Here is a 13,242-nt window from a genome sequence, read left to right on the forward strand (position 1 = left end):
CCTTTCAGTGAAACATGGAGCCTCTCCCAACATGGAGGGCTCTTTAAAAACACTGGAAATTGTTTTTTCTGCTGTGGGAAAAAATACCTCCCTGTGTGCCAAGAAAAAAGGATGTGGTCAGAAAGGAAGGGGCGGAGGAGGAGGTGGGAGGCTTCTTGGAGTCTGACATAAACAGTGCAGAATGAGGAAAAACCTAATTTTAAAAACTTACTCTGTAATCATGGTGCAAACCATCTGAGAACCGGGAGCCCTGCCAGGGCCGGGCTGGGGACTGGTGTCTAAACAGGCTGAGAGGCTGCCTAGAGGTGGTGGGCGTCTGGACTCACCAGGTGACACAGGGCAGCGGCCTTGAACTCCTGCTTCCCCCACCTCCCACTGCAGCCCTCTCCCCAGCCCTGAGCCCTGCCCCCACATGCTCCTTGAAAGGGGCTTCTCTTCCTCCTCTCTTCTCCCTTCACCCACCAGCCATGGGCTGTTACTTCCAGCAACTCATGTTGGTCCTGTCTTTGCCAAGTCAGAAGTGATCCTAAGCCACGGACTCTCTGGGATGTGGCACTGACTGCTTGTCCCTGCAGTAGATGGAGAAAAGCCTGAATCCTCAGAAAACACGACGTTCTCTTTAATTTTCCACATGCCTGAGTGGTAATGCCATAGGTTTGAGCCCTGAAGATGAAGAGAGAAGCCAGGAGCCCCTTCCCACCATCAGAGTGCAGTGAAGTTAACACAGCAGCCAAATTCCTGTAGGAGCAGGTCAGAGGGTGGACGGACCACAGACTCTCAGAGCAGTGCCTGTGGTATGATCAGGCCTAATATCGGCCTTGGAGCTGGAGCAGGGTTTCCGAGGTCCCCTGTCCTGCCTGAATTAACTCTTTGGTTGGTAGACTTTGGAGAGATCTGGGGCCCTGGGAGTATCTGGGGAGAGTGGAAAGTGTCTGTTTAGCAGTTGTTTAAAAAAAAAGTTTCAATATTTTAACAACTGATGTGGTGATAGCAAGTATCTATTGGCTAATATCACCCATGACTATTATCATTATTTTTTCAGAGCCTTTGGACCACTAATTTAGTACCAGGGAGTCAGTGTGAGGAAAGCATGTGATTTTGAATCAGATCCTAGATTCGCAACTCAGCTCTGCCCATCACTAGCCGTATGACCTTGAGCAAGTTCCCTATTGTGTAATGGAAAGTAGAATGATACCCACTTCATGAGATTGATCTAAGAAGTGTGTGCAAAGCTATTTCTGAGAGTACTCTGTAAATGTTAAGACTGAACAGATGTGAGTGAGTAAAAAAGCACACAAAGCAAAAGGAAGTACTGATTTGGAGCTGTCCAGGGTTCTGAAGCTATGGGGCTTGAGATCTCCACCTGTCCCCAACATTTGTAGGGCCCAAGGAAAGAACACAAATGAAGGCCCACATATTAATTTTAATTATTTTCTAAATTTTCTAAATACTAAATTTAATTCTGAGTCAACTAATGGAAAGCTACAGGTGTAAGTCACACTTAAGTGCTAAATCGCATCAGTTCTGTCCTCCTACCCCGATAGACACAATTTTATAACAACCTAGGAAACAAGGTTCAGATTTAGAATCCTTGGACTCCTCAGAATTCTGTGCTAGAGTGTAGCAGCGCAGGAAGAGCCGACCCCAACTGGCCCCACTCGTCTTCCCACCCTGGCTCATGACCATATTGAGAGATATGGACCATCACACATATGCATGTGGATGTCCAACACACGTGTCCAAACTCCATGTGCACCCCCCAACAAACAGCCAAGCTTTGGCACCTACAGGTAGAGTAGGCTGCCCTTAGGAAGACAGAATGGGAAAAAGGCCTGCATTGACCATGGAGGCACATTTGGAGCCCTAAGGGCTGGGAATACTGAGATCCCAGATACCCAGACTGTGGTCTAGAAGGAGGGCAACAGGCTTCAGGTGGGCATGTATTCTTAGCCCCACAGGCCTCTTGCTCAGTGTGGACTGGCAAAGCTACAAGATACCAGAGTGGGTCCCTTACAGCGTAAGGCCAGGCAGGGACTCCTCTCACCTGGGCTGAGGGGCCATGTCATCTTGGATCCCAAAGCCTCCCTTGGAGCTTGAAACAGGCTTGAAACTACACATCCATCAGGGGACATCAGTGTCAGCAGTGCTGCTTCTCCCTGCCCTTGAGAATGCTGCTGCTGGCCTCCATCCCCGTGGTGACCACAAGGCTTCATGGGGAGCAAAGGCTTCTTCAGAGAGGTTGCACTGTCCCTCGTGGGCACTGGGAGAACTGGCTGGAACCTGGACTTCAACCCAGGGACCCCTTATTTGAATGAAATGTTTCACATGAGCTTGTTTAAATGATATTTGCCTTTTTCTTCTAAAAATGGGATGCAGAAAGCATGAAGGTTGCAATAATCGATGTTTTCATTATTAGCTCCATTGGTGAGTCCATTAGCTGTGAGCTTTGGGTCAACGACTGGTTGTCTAAAATGAAAACTCTGTGTTTATCACCATGAGGAGAGGGTTGTAGGAGGAGGGGAAACAGATACTAAGGTCTACCCAGAATGTTACAGTTTATGAAGTGCTCACGTTCCATCACTCCAGCTGATCCTTGTAATAGCTCTGAGACGTAAGGAGCCTGTGAGGAGTTAGTCTCCTTCCATTTTACACAAGAGGAGCCTGAGGCTGACAGGAGCAGCTTGTCTGAGACCACCCTGCTGTTACCTTGGGACTGACACCCAAACCACCAAACCATTCAGCACGGCGGAAACTTCAAAGAGAAAAAATGAGATGAAGAACTCATTTACAGTTAAGGTTAAGATTAAGGCACTTTCCCACAAGTGTGGTAAAGGAGAGAGAGCAGGGTTTGGGGTCAGAGAGACCTGACTTCAGATCCTGGGGCTGCCCTTCCCATTGGAAGGACTTTGCACAGTTCGTTCTGAGCTTCTTTTCCTTGTATGATCAGCATACCAACATCCCTGCCTCACACGGCTGCTGTCAGCTGCTTGCCCATGGAAGGATCAGTGGCTGTTAGTTTCCTTCCTTCCCAGCCCTCCCCCCATCGCTCTTCTCAATACTGACTAATACCTCAAGTCAGATCTCACTTGTACCACATGCAGTGCTACATACTTTGCATTCATTACCTCATTTAATGCTCACACCAAGTACATCAAGTAAATCCTATTACGGTGTCCTATTTTGTAGGTGGGGAAGCTGGCACAGAGAGGGCAAGTGACTTGCCTAACTGACACAGCCAGTAGGTGGTAGCACTTGGTTCACAAGCCGAGGCACCTGGGCTCCAAATATCCTGCTCTCGGCCCCTCTGCTCAACCTTCTCCCCACCTCGCTCTCCCGTTTCCTTTGCTGCCCAACTTCTTGAAGGAATTACCTGAACTCCAAGTGTTTTCTTGCGCTTTCTCATTCTCTCTGTAACCCCTTGAAGGACGGCCTCTACCACATATCCTGACTGCTGTCTTGATAATTAATAATTCTCAAGGTCTTTTTCTTAACCCCACTCTCTTCGGTTCATGTGGCTTTTGGCAATAATGGCTTCCTGAAATTCTCTTGACTTTGGAAGTGAGTTGTTCCCGTTTGCGGACTCTTCTGCTTCTGAGGCTCCTCTTGTCTCCTGGCCATCTGAACAAACCTCCTAAGGTATCTCTTTTATCCCCAGTCATCTCACCATCACCAATCAGCCAATCCTCTCCATGCAGACAGTTGACAAATTTACACCTCTAGCCCTGACTTTCTCCTAAGCTCTCTCTCCAGCTGTGCAATTCCACAAAAGCAGGTAGTTCTGAACTCCTTCTATGTGCCAGGCACTGTTCTAGGTACTGGAGATTTGGCAGTGAATAAAACAGGGAATCCCTACCTTCTTGAGGGTTACCGTTGAGGACCCGGGTGAGGGGAGAGAGACCATAAACAAAGTAAGTAATACAGTGTATTCGACAGTGGAGAAAAGTAAAGGAGAGTCAGGAGATGGGAAGTGCTGGGGCAGGAAGCTGTGGTCTTAAATACAGTTGGCAAGAAAATTTGCACGGAGAACACGATGCTTGAGCCAGCAATAATGGAACCAAGAGAGCAAGCCTTGAAGATCCTGAGGGAAGAATGCTTAAGATAAAATGAAGAGTCTGTGCAAAGGCCCTAAGGTGGGAGTCTTCCTGGCATGCTCAGCTGAATGGGCAAGAAGGAAAGGAAAGTTGATAATGGCCAAAAGGAAATGGGGAGCCAGATCCTGTGGGGCCACATAGGTTCTTTCAAGAACTTGGGCTTTTCCTGAGTGGCTTAGGAGCCATGGAATCATTTTGGGTAGAGGAATAATATAATTTCACATTTGTTTCACAAGATCACTGTGACTACCATGTTGAAAATAGACCAGGGCAGCAGAGCAGAGGTTTTAGCAAGGAGGAGACTGGTCAGGAGGCTAGGGCAGCAGTCCAGGAGGAACAGCTCTAGCGTGGATCAGGGTAGGGCAATGGATTTGATAGATGGACAGGAGTTAAATCCTGGATAGATTTTGTTGACATCAACAGGATTTGCTGATAGTACATGGAATGTGAGAGTGTGGTCGAGAGTGACTCCTAAGTTGTTGGCAAGTGGACAGTTGGGTCTTTGGATCTAGAGCTCAGGGAAGCAATCCAGATTGGAGATAGACCTTTGGAAGTTGTCAGGATGTAGATGGTACTTAGCTGTGGGGCTGGATTCACCAAGGGAACGTGAGTAGATAGAAAGGAGAAGAGAACCAAAAACTGAGACCTGGCACTTTCCAAGGGTAAAAGGTTGAGAGATGAAGCAGAATCAGCAAGGGATGGTGAGGAAGAGCTCATGAGACACACAGGGAAACAGGAGTCATGCATGTGCTCGATGTGCCGACCACTGTGTTCCAGGCAAAGATGCAAAGACAAACGTGACTCCATCCTCACTCCCTCATGGAGGAGTCAGGACTTTGTGCCCTGAAATATGACTGTGGGTGGGTCCAGGGATGGGTGTGGGATATCAGAGGCAGTGAGACCACACCTTGTTACTTCTGAGAATGACTTCACACACACACACACACACACACACACACACACACACACACACACACACGTGTCAACTGTGTGTGGCTCCTCTGAGTGTTTTACTTTATCCCTTCTTTTTGTCTGTGACAAGCAATCAGTTACCTCCCCTCCATTCCTTCCAGCCTAGATGGAAGGCTCATTAAAGATCACCTACAATGTTGCAAAAGCTCCTAAACATCCAGGCTCTCTCCTGTTGGCCCTCTAATTCTCCTTCTTACATTACCCTACTTCCTGGCACATTATCCCCTGCTCAAAAATCCTACCACCTCTGGAATGAAGCCCAGTGCCTAAGCCCATTACTAAAGGCTACTTCATAGACTGACTCTGCACTGTCCACTCAGCGTTGTCTCTACTCTTCCTAGATGGTCCTTCTGTTTCCTGGACACTCCATGTTCATGCTTAAGGCCACATGTTTGCCCAGGGTGGAACCTCCCACTGGGGTGTGCCTTTCTTTGATCCCATATTTCATACCCATTTCCTCTGCAAAGCTCTCCCCCTATAGCCTGCATGGATGTCCATGTCTCCAACATCCTGTATCACTCTGAGTCTGTGTCATTCACTTTTGTATGTAGGTATATAATGGCCATTATATACCATTATACATATAATGGTATATCATTATACATATAATGGTATATAATTTTACCACTTATATGGTATACATATGGTATAATTATATGCCATATTATATGGTGTGTGTATATATATATATATGGCATATATATGATACACAATTTAGTATATATATGTATATAATTTAGTGACTGTCACTAAATACATTTATATTCACCAGTTCATTCATTTTTTTTAAGATTTTATCTATTTATTTGACAGACAGAGATCACAAGTAGGCAGAGAGGCAGGCAGAGAGAGAGGAGAAGCAGGCTCCCCGCTGAGCAGAGAGCCTGATACGGGGCTCGATTCCAGGACCCTGGGATCATGACCTGAGCCAAAGGCAGAGGCCTTAACCCACTGAGCCACCCAGGTGCCCCAAGTTCATTCATTTTTATTTGTGTGTGTGCCTTGTCTGCCTCCCCCTCAAGGATAAATAACTTTTAGTGCTAAGCATGGTGCTAATTCTAATAATAGAATACATGAATGGTAGATCTTAGTCTTTTTTTTAAAGGTAAAGGAATATATAAAGGGTAAAACTGTGATAAAGCATTTTGTTGTATACAAGCTCTACCAAGCTCCAGGTAGATAGGCATGAAAGTGATTCAAATAAGATATATATTCCTTCAACAAAAATGTATTAAGATCTACTATAAGCCAAAAATGTGCTTGATACTAATGATTCAAAAATAAATCACAATCCCAGGTCTCAAGGAAATCAAAATTGAAATAAATCACAACCCCAGGTTTCAAGGAAAACAGACACATAAACAAATAATTATAATATAACCTGAGACCTGTAAAGAACTACGTACATCCATGAGAGCATGGAAGAAAAGGCTTCCTGGAGGAGGTGATGAAGGTGATAGTTCTCAAAGGATGAGTGATTAGATCCAGTGAGACCTTAGCGGGGGAGAGAGTGCTGGAGGCAGCAGGCATGGCAGGAGGAAAAAGGAAGAGGTGAAACAGCATGGTGTGTGGAGGTGGGGAGGCCAGACCACGGAGGGCCATATATTAAGAAACTTGATTCTTATCATGTGGGTGATGCCAGTATTGTCTTGGAAGGGCTCAAGGTATAGAAAGGACAGACTCATGTCTGTGTGTTTGAACACCAGTGCAGCTAAAAGATCAGTTTGGAAGAGATCAGGATTAGATGCAGAGGGGCTAGTTATGGACCATTACCTGTAGCCCAGGTGGAAGATGCTAAGGGCTTGGATTTAAATGAGGGCAGTGATAGTTGGATGGAGAAAAGGAAATAAATTCAAACATCACTCGTGGAGCAAAATTCAGGGGCACAGTGGTGCAACAGCTGAGACAGTCTAGGGGAGGGCATAGGAAGAGCCAAAGAGGACCCTTACTTCCAGTCTAGAAGACGGGGTGAGCAGTGGATCACCCCTGGCAGAGACGGGGGCAAGGGCCAAGTGCATGCTGGAGGTGGCATGTTCACTTTGGGCAACGTGGAATTTGAAATGCCTCCAGCACTTCAAAGCAGTCCTCTTAAATGGTCAGAGAGTGACTCCAGGGTCCTATCACCCTTGGAGTTTATCAGGGACTTCTTTGAAAACCATTACCAGGGCACCTGGGTGGCTCAGTGTTTAAGCATCTGCCTTCATCACAGATCATAATCCCAGGGTCTTGGGATTGAGTTCCACATCAGGCTTCACCTGCTCTGTGGGGAGCCTGCTTCTCCCTCTCCCTCTGCCTGCCTTCCCCCTGCTTATGCTCTCTCGCTCTCTCTCTCTGTCTCTTTCTCTGTCAGATAAATAAATCTAGAAAAGAAAAGAATACTATTACCAAAGCCAGCTTATCAGCTACATAAACCAGTCATGTACTGTATAGGCATAACTCTTTTGGAGGAAAAAAAAAAAGCACCACCACTACCTTAGAATGTATATTAGTACCTATTTTTCATAAAAGAAATAAAAATATGATATTTTTGCAAAAAAGAAACCTATTCACTAGACTTACATCATAATGAATTTTGGCTACTTCCAAAATCAAACCTTCCCTTAATGATGGAGCCCTTCAGTCCCTGGGGCTGTAGGAGAGAACATGCCTCAGACCCAAAGGATTTCCGATAGAGCAGTGTCAGAAGTCACAGCAATGTGAATGGATTGAAAACACAGCCTCCCAAGGTCACCTTGCCCACTGGCTACTCTCAGCCAGGTACCTTTGTTTTGATGTGATGAATAAGAAACTTGTTTTATTTCTCTATTCCACAGAATCGTCTAAGAAAAGGGTATCTTCCTTCTCCCCCAAGAAAGGCACAAGAGTGCAACTTTACTGTATTATCTCTGTTTGCAGAAAATCTGGAACCAAACTAAGCTTTGTAAATTTCCCACATGACTGACGTCTAGAACCCTGGGCTTAAGTCTGCTCACATACTCTAGGCAGGAAGGTAAGGCCAAAAATAGGAACTGTAAAGACTCAATAGACAAAGTTTCTTAATCGACTAGCAAGATAGCCAGTCCTGAGAAGGACAGTGTTATACCAGAATCAAAAACCAAGAACACACCAGAATGAAAATTCCCCAACCAATATGCCACAGTTGGCACAGTGTCCAAGACGGAAGAACAAGTACAATTTGGTACTGCCAAGAATGCTTGCCCCCCCCCCCCCCCGTCCCACAAAGGAACCAAAGGAACCCAAAGCAGGCCTGGTTACTGCCACCTAAATGGAGAACAGAGTTGAGGCAACACAGAAAGTAAATGCCTGGTGACTTAATTATCATCCCCACACTTCAGCTGGGGGCAAGAAGCTGATTTCATAAACCCTACAGGCAGATTGGGTCTCACCTGACCTCTGATGCGTATATGGTCTCATCCCACTCAAACAACACTGACGTCCCTCTGTACAGTGAGACACAGCTGTAGTATTATTGGGGAGCTACTCATCGGCGCAGCTACAGTGAGCGTGTACAGCAAAATGGGCTCCCTCTGACTTTCTACTTGAGGTCATTTCCTCTTCTTCATTTCTGCCAGTCATGACATACTGCAGCTATTCCCAGCAGTTACCAGGGGCATGGAGACAAGAGAAAAAGTTCTTGCAACGGTGGGCCCACCACCTCCCCAGGCAGCCCTGCCTTCCCTTCTCTTCAGATTGGGGCTGACTAGTACAGGGGTGCTGTGGGGACCAGCCAGTGGCAGCAATTAGTGTCGCTCAGTCTCTGTGTGACGGTAAAGGATGCTGAGGCATTTTAGCCTCAACTTGACAAGGGAACTCTCTCTTAAGCCATTCGTATAAAGCCCTGTAGGATCTTCTGTCACTTCATAAGAGGAAGACCTTTCTATCAAACAAGGCAGCCACGTCTTAGCTGATGAGTGGAGCATCTCATTTTTTTTTTAATTATTAAATTCTTCTGCAATGTCACTGAGAATCACTCCCAGTGCCAGCAGTGGGTATATGGAGAATGCATAGGCAGCCTCTGCTGACTAAACTTCTGCTTCTATTTGGGTTCAGTCCAGCTCCCTGGGGCTGTTCTGGGACCTGTAATCACACGAGACAGACTGGGTCCTCTCCACTCTGGCTCTCTCCAGAACCAGGAGGTGGTAAAATGGAGTGGTCAAAAGCATGGACTCTGGAGACAGATAATTCCCAGCCCCACCTTTTACAATCTATAGAACCCTTGGTGTGGACTTTAACATATTTAAACCTCCATCCTCTTGTGTACAAGATAGAAATAGAAATTCATGTATCTTTTGGGATATTTTGAATGTTAACTGAGAAATAACATAGTTAAAGTACTTAGCACAGTGGTTGGAATAGAGCAAGTGTTCAATGAGTATCGGCTGTGATGACGATGATGATGATGATGATGGTGATGATGTTGATGATGATGGCGGCAATGATGGCAGTGGTAGTGATGATGAGCAGAGGGGAGAGACATGGGTATGATCAGGAGCAGCCACGAAGAGTAGCGAAGTATCCAGAATAACAAGTTTGCTAAGTTAAAAAATTGGACTTCCAGGCTGGACCTGAAGTCAGTGGGATAACATAGTCAGAGACTATGTATGCCAGCCTAAGGCACAACATTTGCATTGAGGTGGTTTTCAAGGTGACCATGATTTCCTTTTGGTATCAGTTTCTACATCTGTTTGCCAAGTGCTAGATTGGCCAACGACTGGAATTTTAGCAACCTTCTTTGTTGAGTAGAAATTCTACTACTATGATTTCTTGGGAAATCGGTGTAACCCTTAACTCTGCTCCTTTTGCCCTCATTTCCACCTGATACTTCCTTCCAAGGACATCAGACTTCACCACCTCTTCCCAACAAACAAACCTTACACACACGCATACTTCCCAAGAAAGTGGTTCTTGCAATGGAATACCTCTAATCAGCTGATGACAGTTCCACCATCTGATTACAATTCCACCATCCCAACGAGTTGATGCCTCCATGGGGCTCACAAATGCCTCTCTGAGCTTTCTATGTCCAGTTGGACCAGCTATGACTTTATTTAACTTGTTTAGTATAGCTTTTTAATCTTTGTGTTGTTCTGATTTGTCCCTATTTAATACCAAAGCATCACAGCATAGAATTTTTCTGACCAGAATTCCCCTCTGAACTTCCCATTTTGCCCAAGTTGACCATGTTAGTAAGTGGTGAACATCTCCTCAGTTTTTAAAAAATTCATTCAGCCTCTTCTTTTCTTGTGCATCTCTTCTGCTTTGCCAGGTCAAGCTGGGAACTACCTGACTTGAGGGAAGGGAGAGTAAAAGCCATCAGTGACTCAGATGGGGTGAGCTACCCTTGGTACGGGAACACCACGGAAACTGTGACCCTGGTTGGTCCCACGAACAAGATCTCCAGGTTCTCCGTCAGCATGAATGACAACTTCTACCCAAGTGTGACGTGGGCAGTGCCAGTGAGTGACAGCAATGTACCACTGCTCACAAGGATCAAGAGGGACCAAAGTTTCACTACCTGGCTGGTGGCCATGAATACCACCACGAAGGAGAAGATCATTCTACAGACCATCAAGTGGAGGATGAGGGTGGACATTGAGGTGGACCCTCTTCAGCTCTTGGGGCAACGGGCTCGGCTGGTGGGCAGGACTCAGCAGGAACAGCCCCGGATCCTGAGCCGGATGGAACCCATCCCCCCTAATGCACTAGTGAAACCCAATGCCAACGATGCCCAGGTCCTCATGTGGAGGCCCAAGCGAGGACCACCTCTGGTTGTGATCCCTCCTAAGTAGACGCAGACTGGCCTGACTGTGTGTGGAACACATGGCGCTATGACACGCAGTGAGGTTGCCAGGGGTGGCAGGAGCCAAACTGAGTTTCTGAGCCAAAGCAGACCTCTTGGTTTGCCAGCCTTTGCAGCCACTTAACGAAGAGCAGGCCTGCTTCTGGGGCGGCAGAACCATAATCCTTAGGAAAAGTCCCTTCCTTTTAGGAATAAAGAAATCACTGATTTGACAGACTTGCTGTGATTACCATGCAAGTAGCCATATTTCGGAGCTGACCAGGATGATTCTTTTACCTGAACTATTGACCATTTCTTTCCTGTGAGATGGAGGGGATGGAAACAAAATTAAACAGTGCCTGTGGCAAATGCTGCTTTCCAACCAATTAGAAGTGGGAGTGAAAACATCCACACCAGGTGTTTGTAAGACAGACAGTCCCGCTGTCTGACTAGAGGGTGCTTGGGGAAGGGGGTGGGATGGAAGTCGGGCGGTGAAGAGAATGGGGAGAAGGAGGAACGAGTTGCTACTACAAAGTAATACCTATGAATTCATTAGTAGACAATCAGATCTTCAACATACTCAGTGGAATGAAAGATGCACCTAGAGAATTAGAGATACATTGATATTCGCTCCATTCTGAAGGGGTGGGGGGCACCTCCTGGGAACTGTCCAGAGTTCTGATATGAATAGACAGATGGTGCCTCGATGGTTCCATCTACCTACCTCTTTCCAAAATTTGATTTTTCTGAATATCTTTTTTTTTTTTTAAGATTTTAGTTCCGAATATCCTTAATCACAGTATTTGGATAGACAGTTCCTGTATTCTGCACAAGCTATGATAATTGGGGACTTCACCATGTTCTTTGGTGAAACGTTAATTGTGATTTTGTTTACAGCTGCTTATCCTGTTCCCATTACCAACTCTAAATTTACAAAAAGATAATTGCTTATAAACCATGGAATCCACGTAGGATTTTGAGAACATTTTAACAAATAAGAAGACTATTTTCATTCTTTCAGGGTCTTTTTAGCTTCTGGATGATGTGAACATACAGAATGCATATGCCTATGTACATGCCCACATGCAAGCATACACGCCAGGATGCTGATAGCCTGACCAACACAGGTGCCAGCAGTCCCTACACATGACCTTGTAGCCTAGGACATACACTTTATATATGTTTATTTTAGCTCGAGTTCACAGAAGCTCAACTTCAACTGCATGAGCTTTTGTGAGGAAGTGCCTCATAATGCTTAACTTCAAAGCTCTTTAATGAAAATCTGAGCTTCTCACGTTGTACAATGGCTGAGATCCAACTAACAAGGATGAGAGACCATATTTCCTTTAGTCAGGCCACCAGCAAACATTTTAAGAGTTTCTAGTCTTTTTTTTTATCTTTTTTTTTCTTAGATTTTATTTATTTATTTGACAGAGATCACAAGTAGGCAGAGAGGCAGGCAGAGAGAGAAGGAAGCAGGCTCCATGCTGACCAGAGAGCCCGATGTGGGGCTCAATCCCAGGACCCTGGGATCATGACCTGAGCCAAAGGCAGAGGCTTTAACACACTAAGCCACCCAGGGGCCCCAAAGAGTTTCCAGTCTTTGCCATTAGGATTCTTTCAGCTGTTCTAGTGTACGTCACCCAGAAAAGAGCCTTTCTTTTTATTCTCAGTCATGCAAATTGTGGTACACACACACACACACACACACACACACACACACACACACACGCATACTCATACACACACAAGGTTTCTTCATTTAAAATCCCCCAAGCAAAATAATTGTAAAACTGTCACAATGTCATTGTAGATTTTATGGATAGATACTGGCAGCCTAATTTCAGAGGCGAAAGAGTTGAAGTTCAGAGTAATTATTACAATCCTATGGTTGGCTCCAATGATATCTTCTACCAGAGTTTCAGAATGAAGAGGAAAAAACAGGAGGACTTTTTCATTACTTTTATTAAAAATACAACCAAATCTAATTTCTTTCAGGTTCTAGTCCCAGGGAATGGTGCTTATTTGCAAGAAAGGGTTAACAGATCCACTCGAAATCCTGTAGTGTTAACCTCACACCCCAACCACCAACCACTCTCTTATAGATGAGTTATTGATGGCAAGCTGAGCTGTTTGTAACAGCACATTAATGACACATCAGTGACTCACAGAAGACCTAGAGACATTCCATTTAAAAATAATTCAGTTGTTACATTTGGATTCCACTGTCCTTCCCATGCTTCCTTGTTTTTTATGGGCGCTCCAAAGAGCTCCATGGCTGAAATAAACTGCCTATTTTACACGCTGATGTCTGAAACAACAAACTGTCTCTCTGATTGAATTAGACGCCACCTTTATAGAATGCCTGGACACCAATCCTGGAATCCAACCCATGCGGCC

At 45.4% G+C, this 13,242-nt stretch overlaps 1 protein-coding gene across 1 annotated transcript in view; it reads left to right on the top strand.

Moving 5' to 3' along the window:
• FAM78B (family with sequence similarity 78 member B) overlaps window positions 1–11,075 on the top strand; it is a 73,652-nt gene extending 62,577 nt beyond the window's left edge. Inside the window, exon 2 of the mRNA XM_059146980.1 lies at window positions 10,330–11,075. Coding sequence (XP_059002963.1) covers window positions 10,330–10,852 — 523 coding nt within the window. The 3' untranslated portion in view covers window positions 10,853–11,075. The remainder of the gene's footprint in view (window positions 1–10,329) is intronic.
• The last annotated feature ends 2,167 nt before the right edge of the window (window positions 11,076–13,242 follow it).

The sequence above is a fragment of the Mustela lutreola genome, chromosome 14 (genome assembly GCF_030435805.1).
Source record: "Mustela lutreola isolate mMusLut2 chromosome 14, mMusLut2.pri, whole genome shotgun sequence".
Lineage (NCBI taxonomy): Eukaryota > Metazoa > Chordata > Mammalia > Carnivora > Mustelidae > Mustela > Mustela lutreola.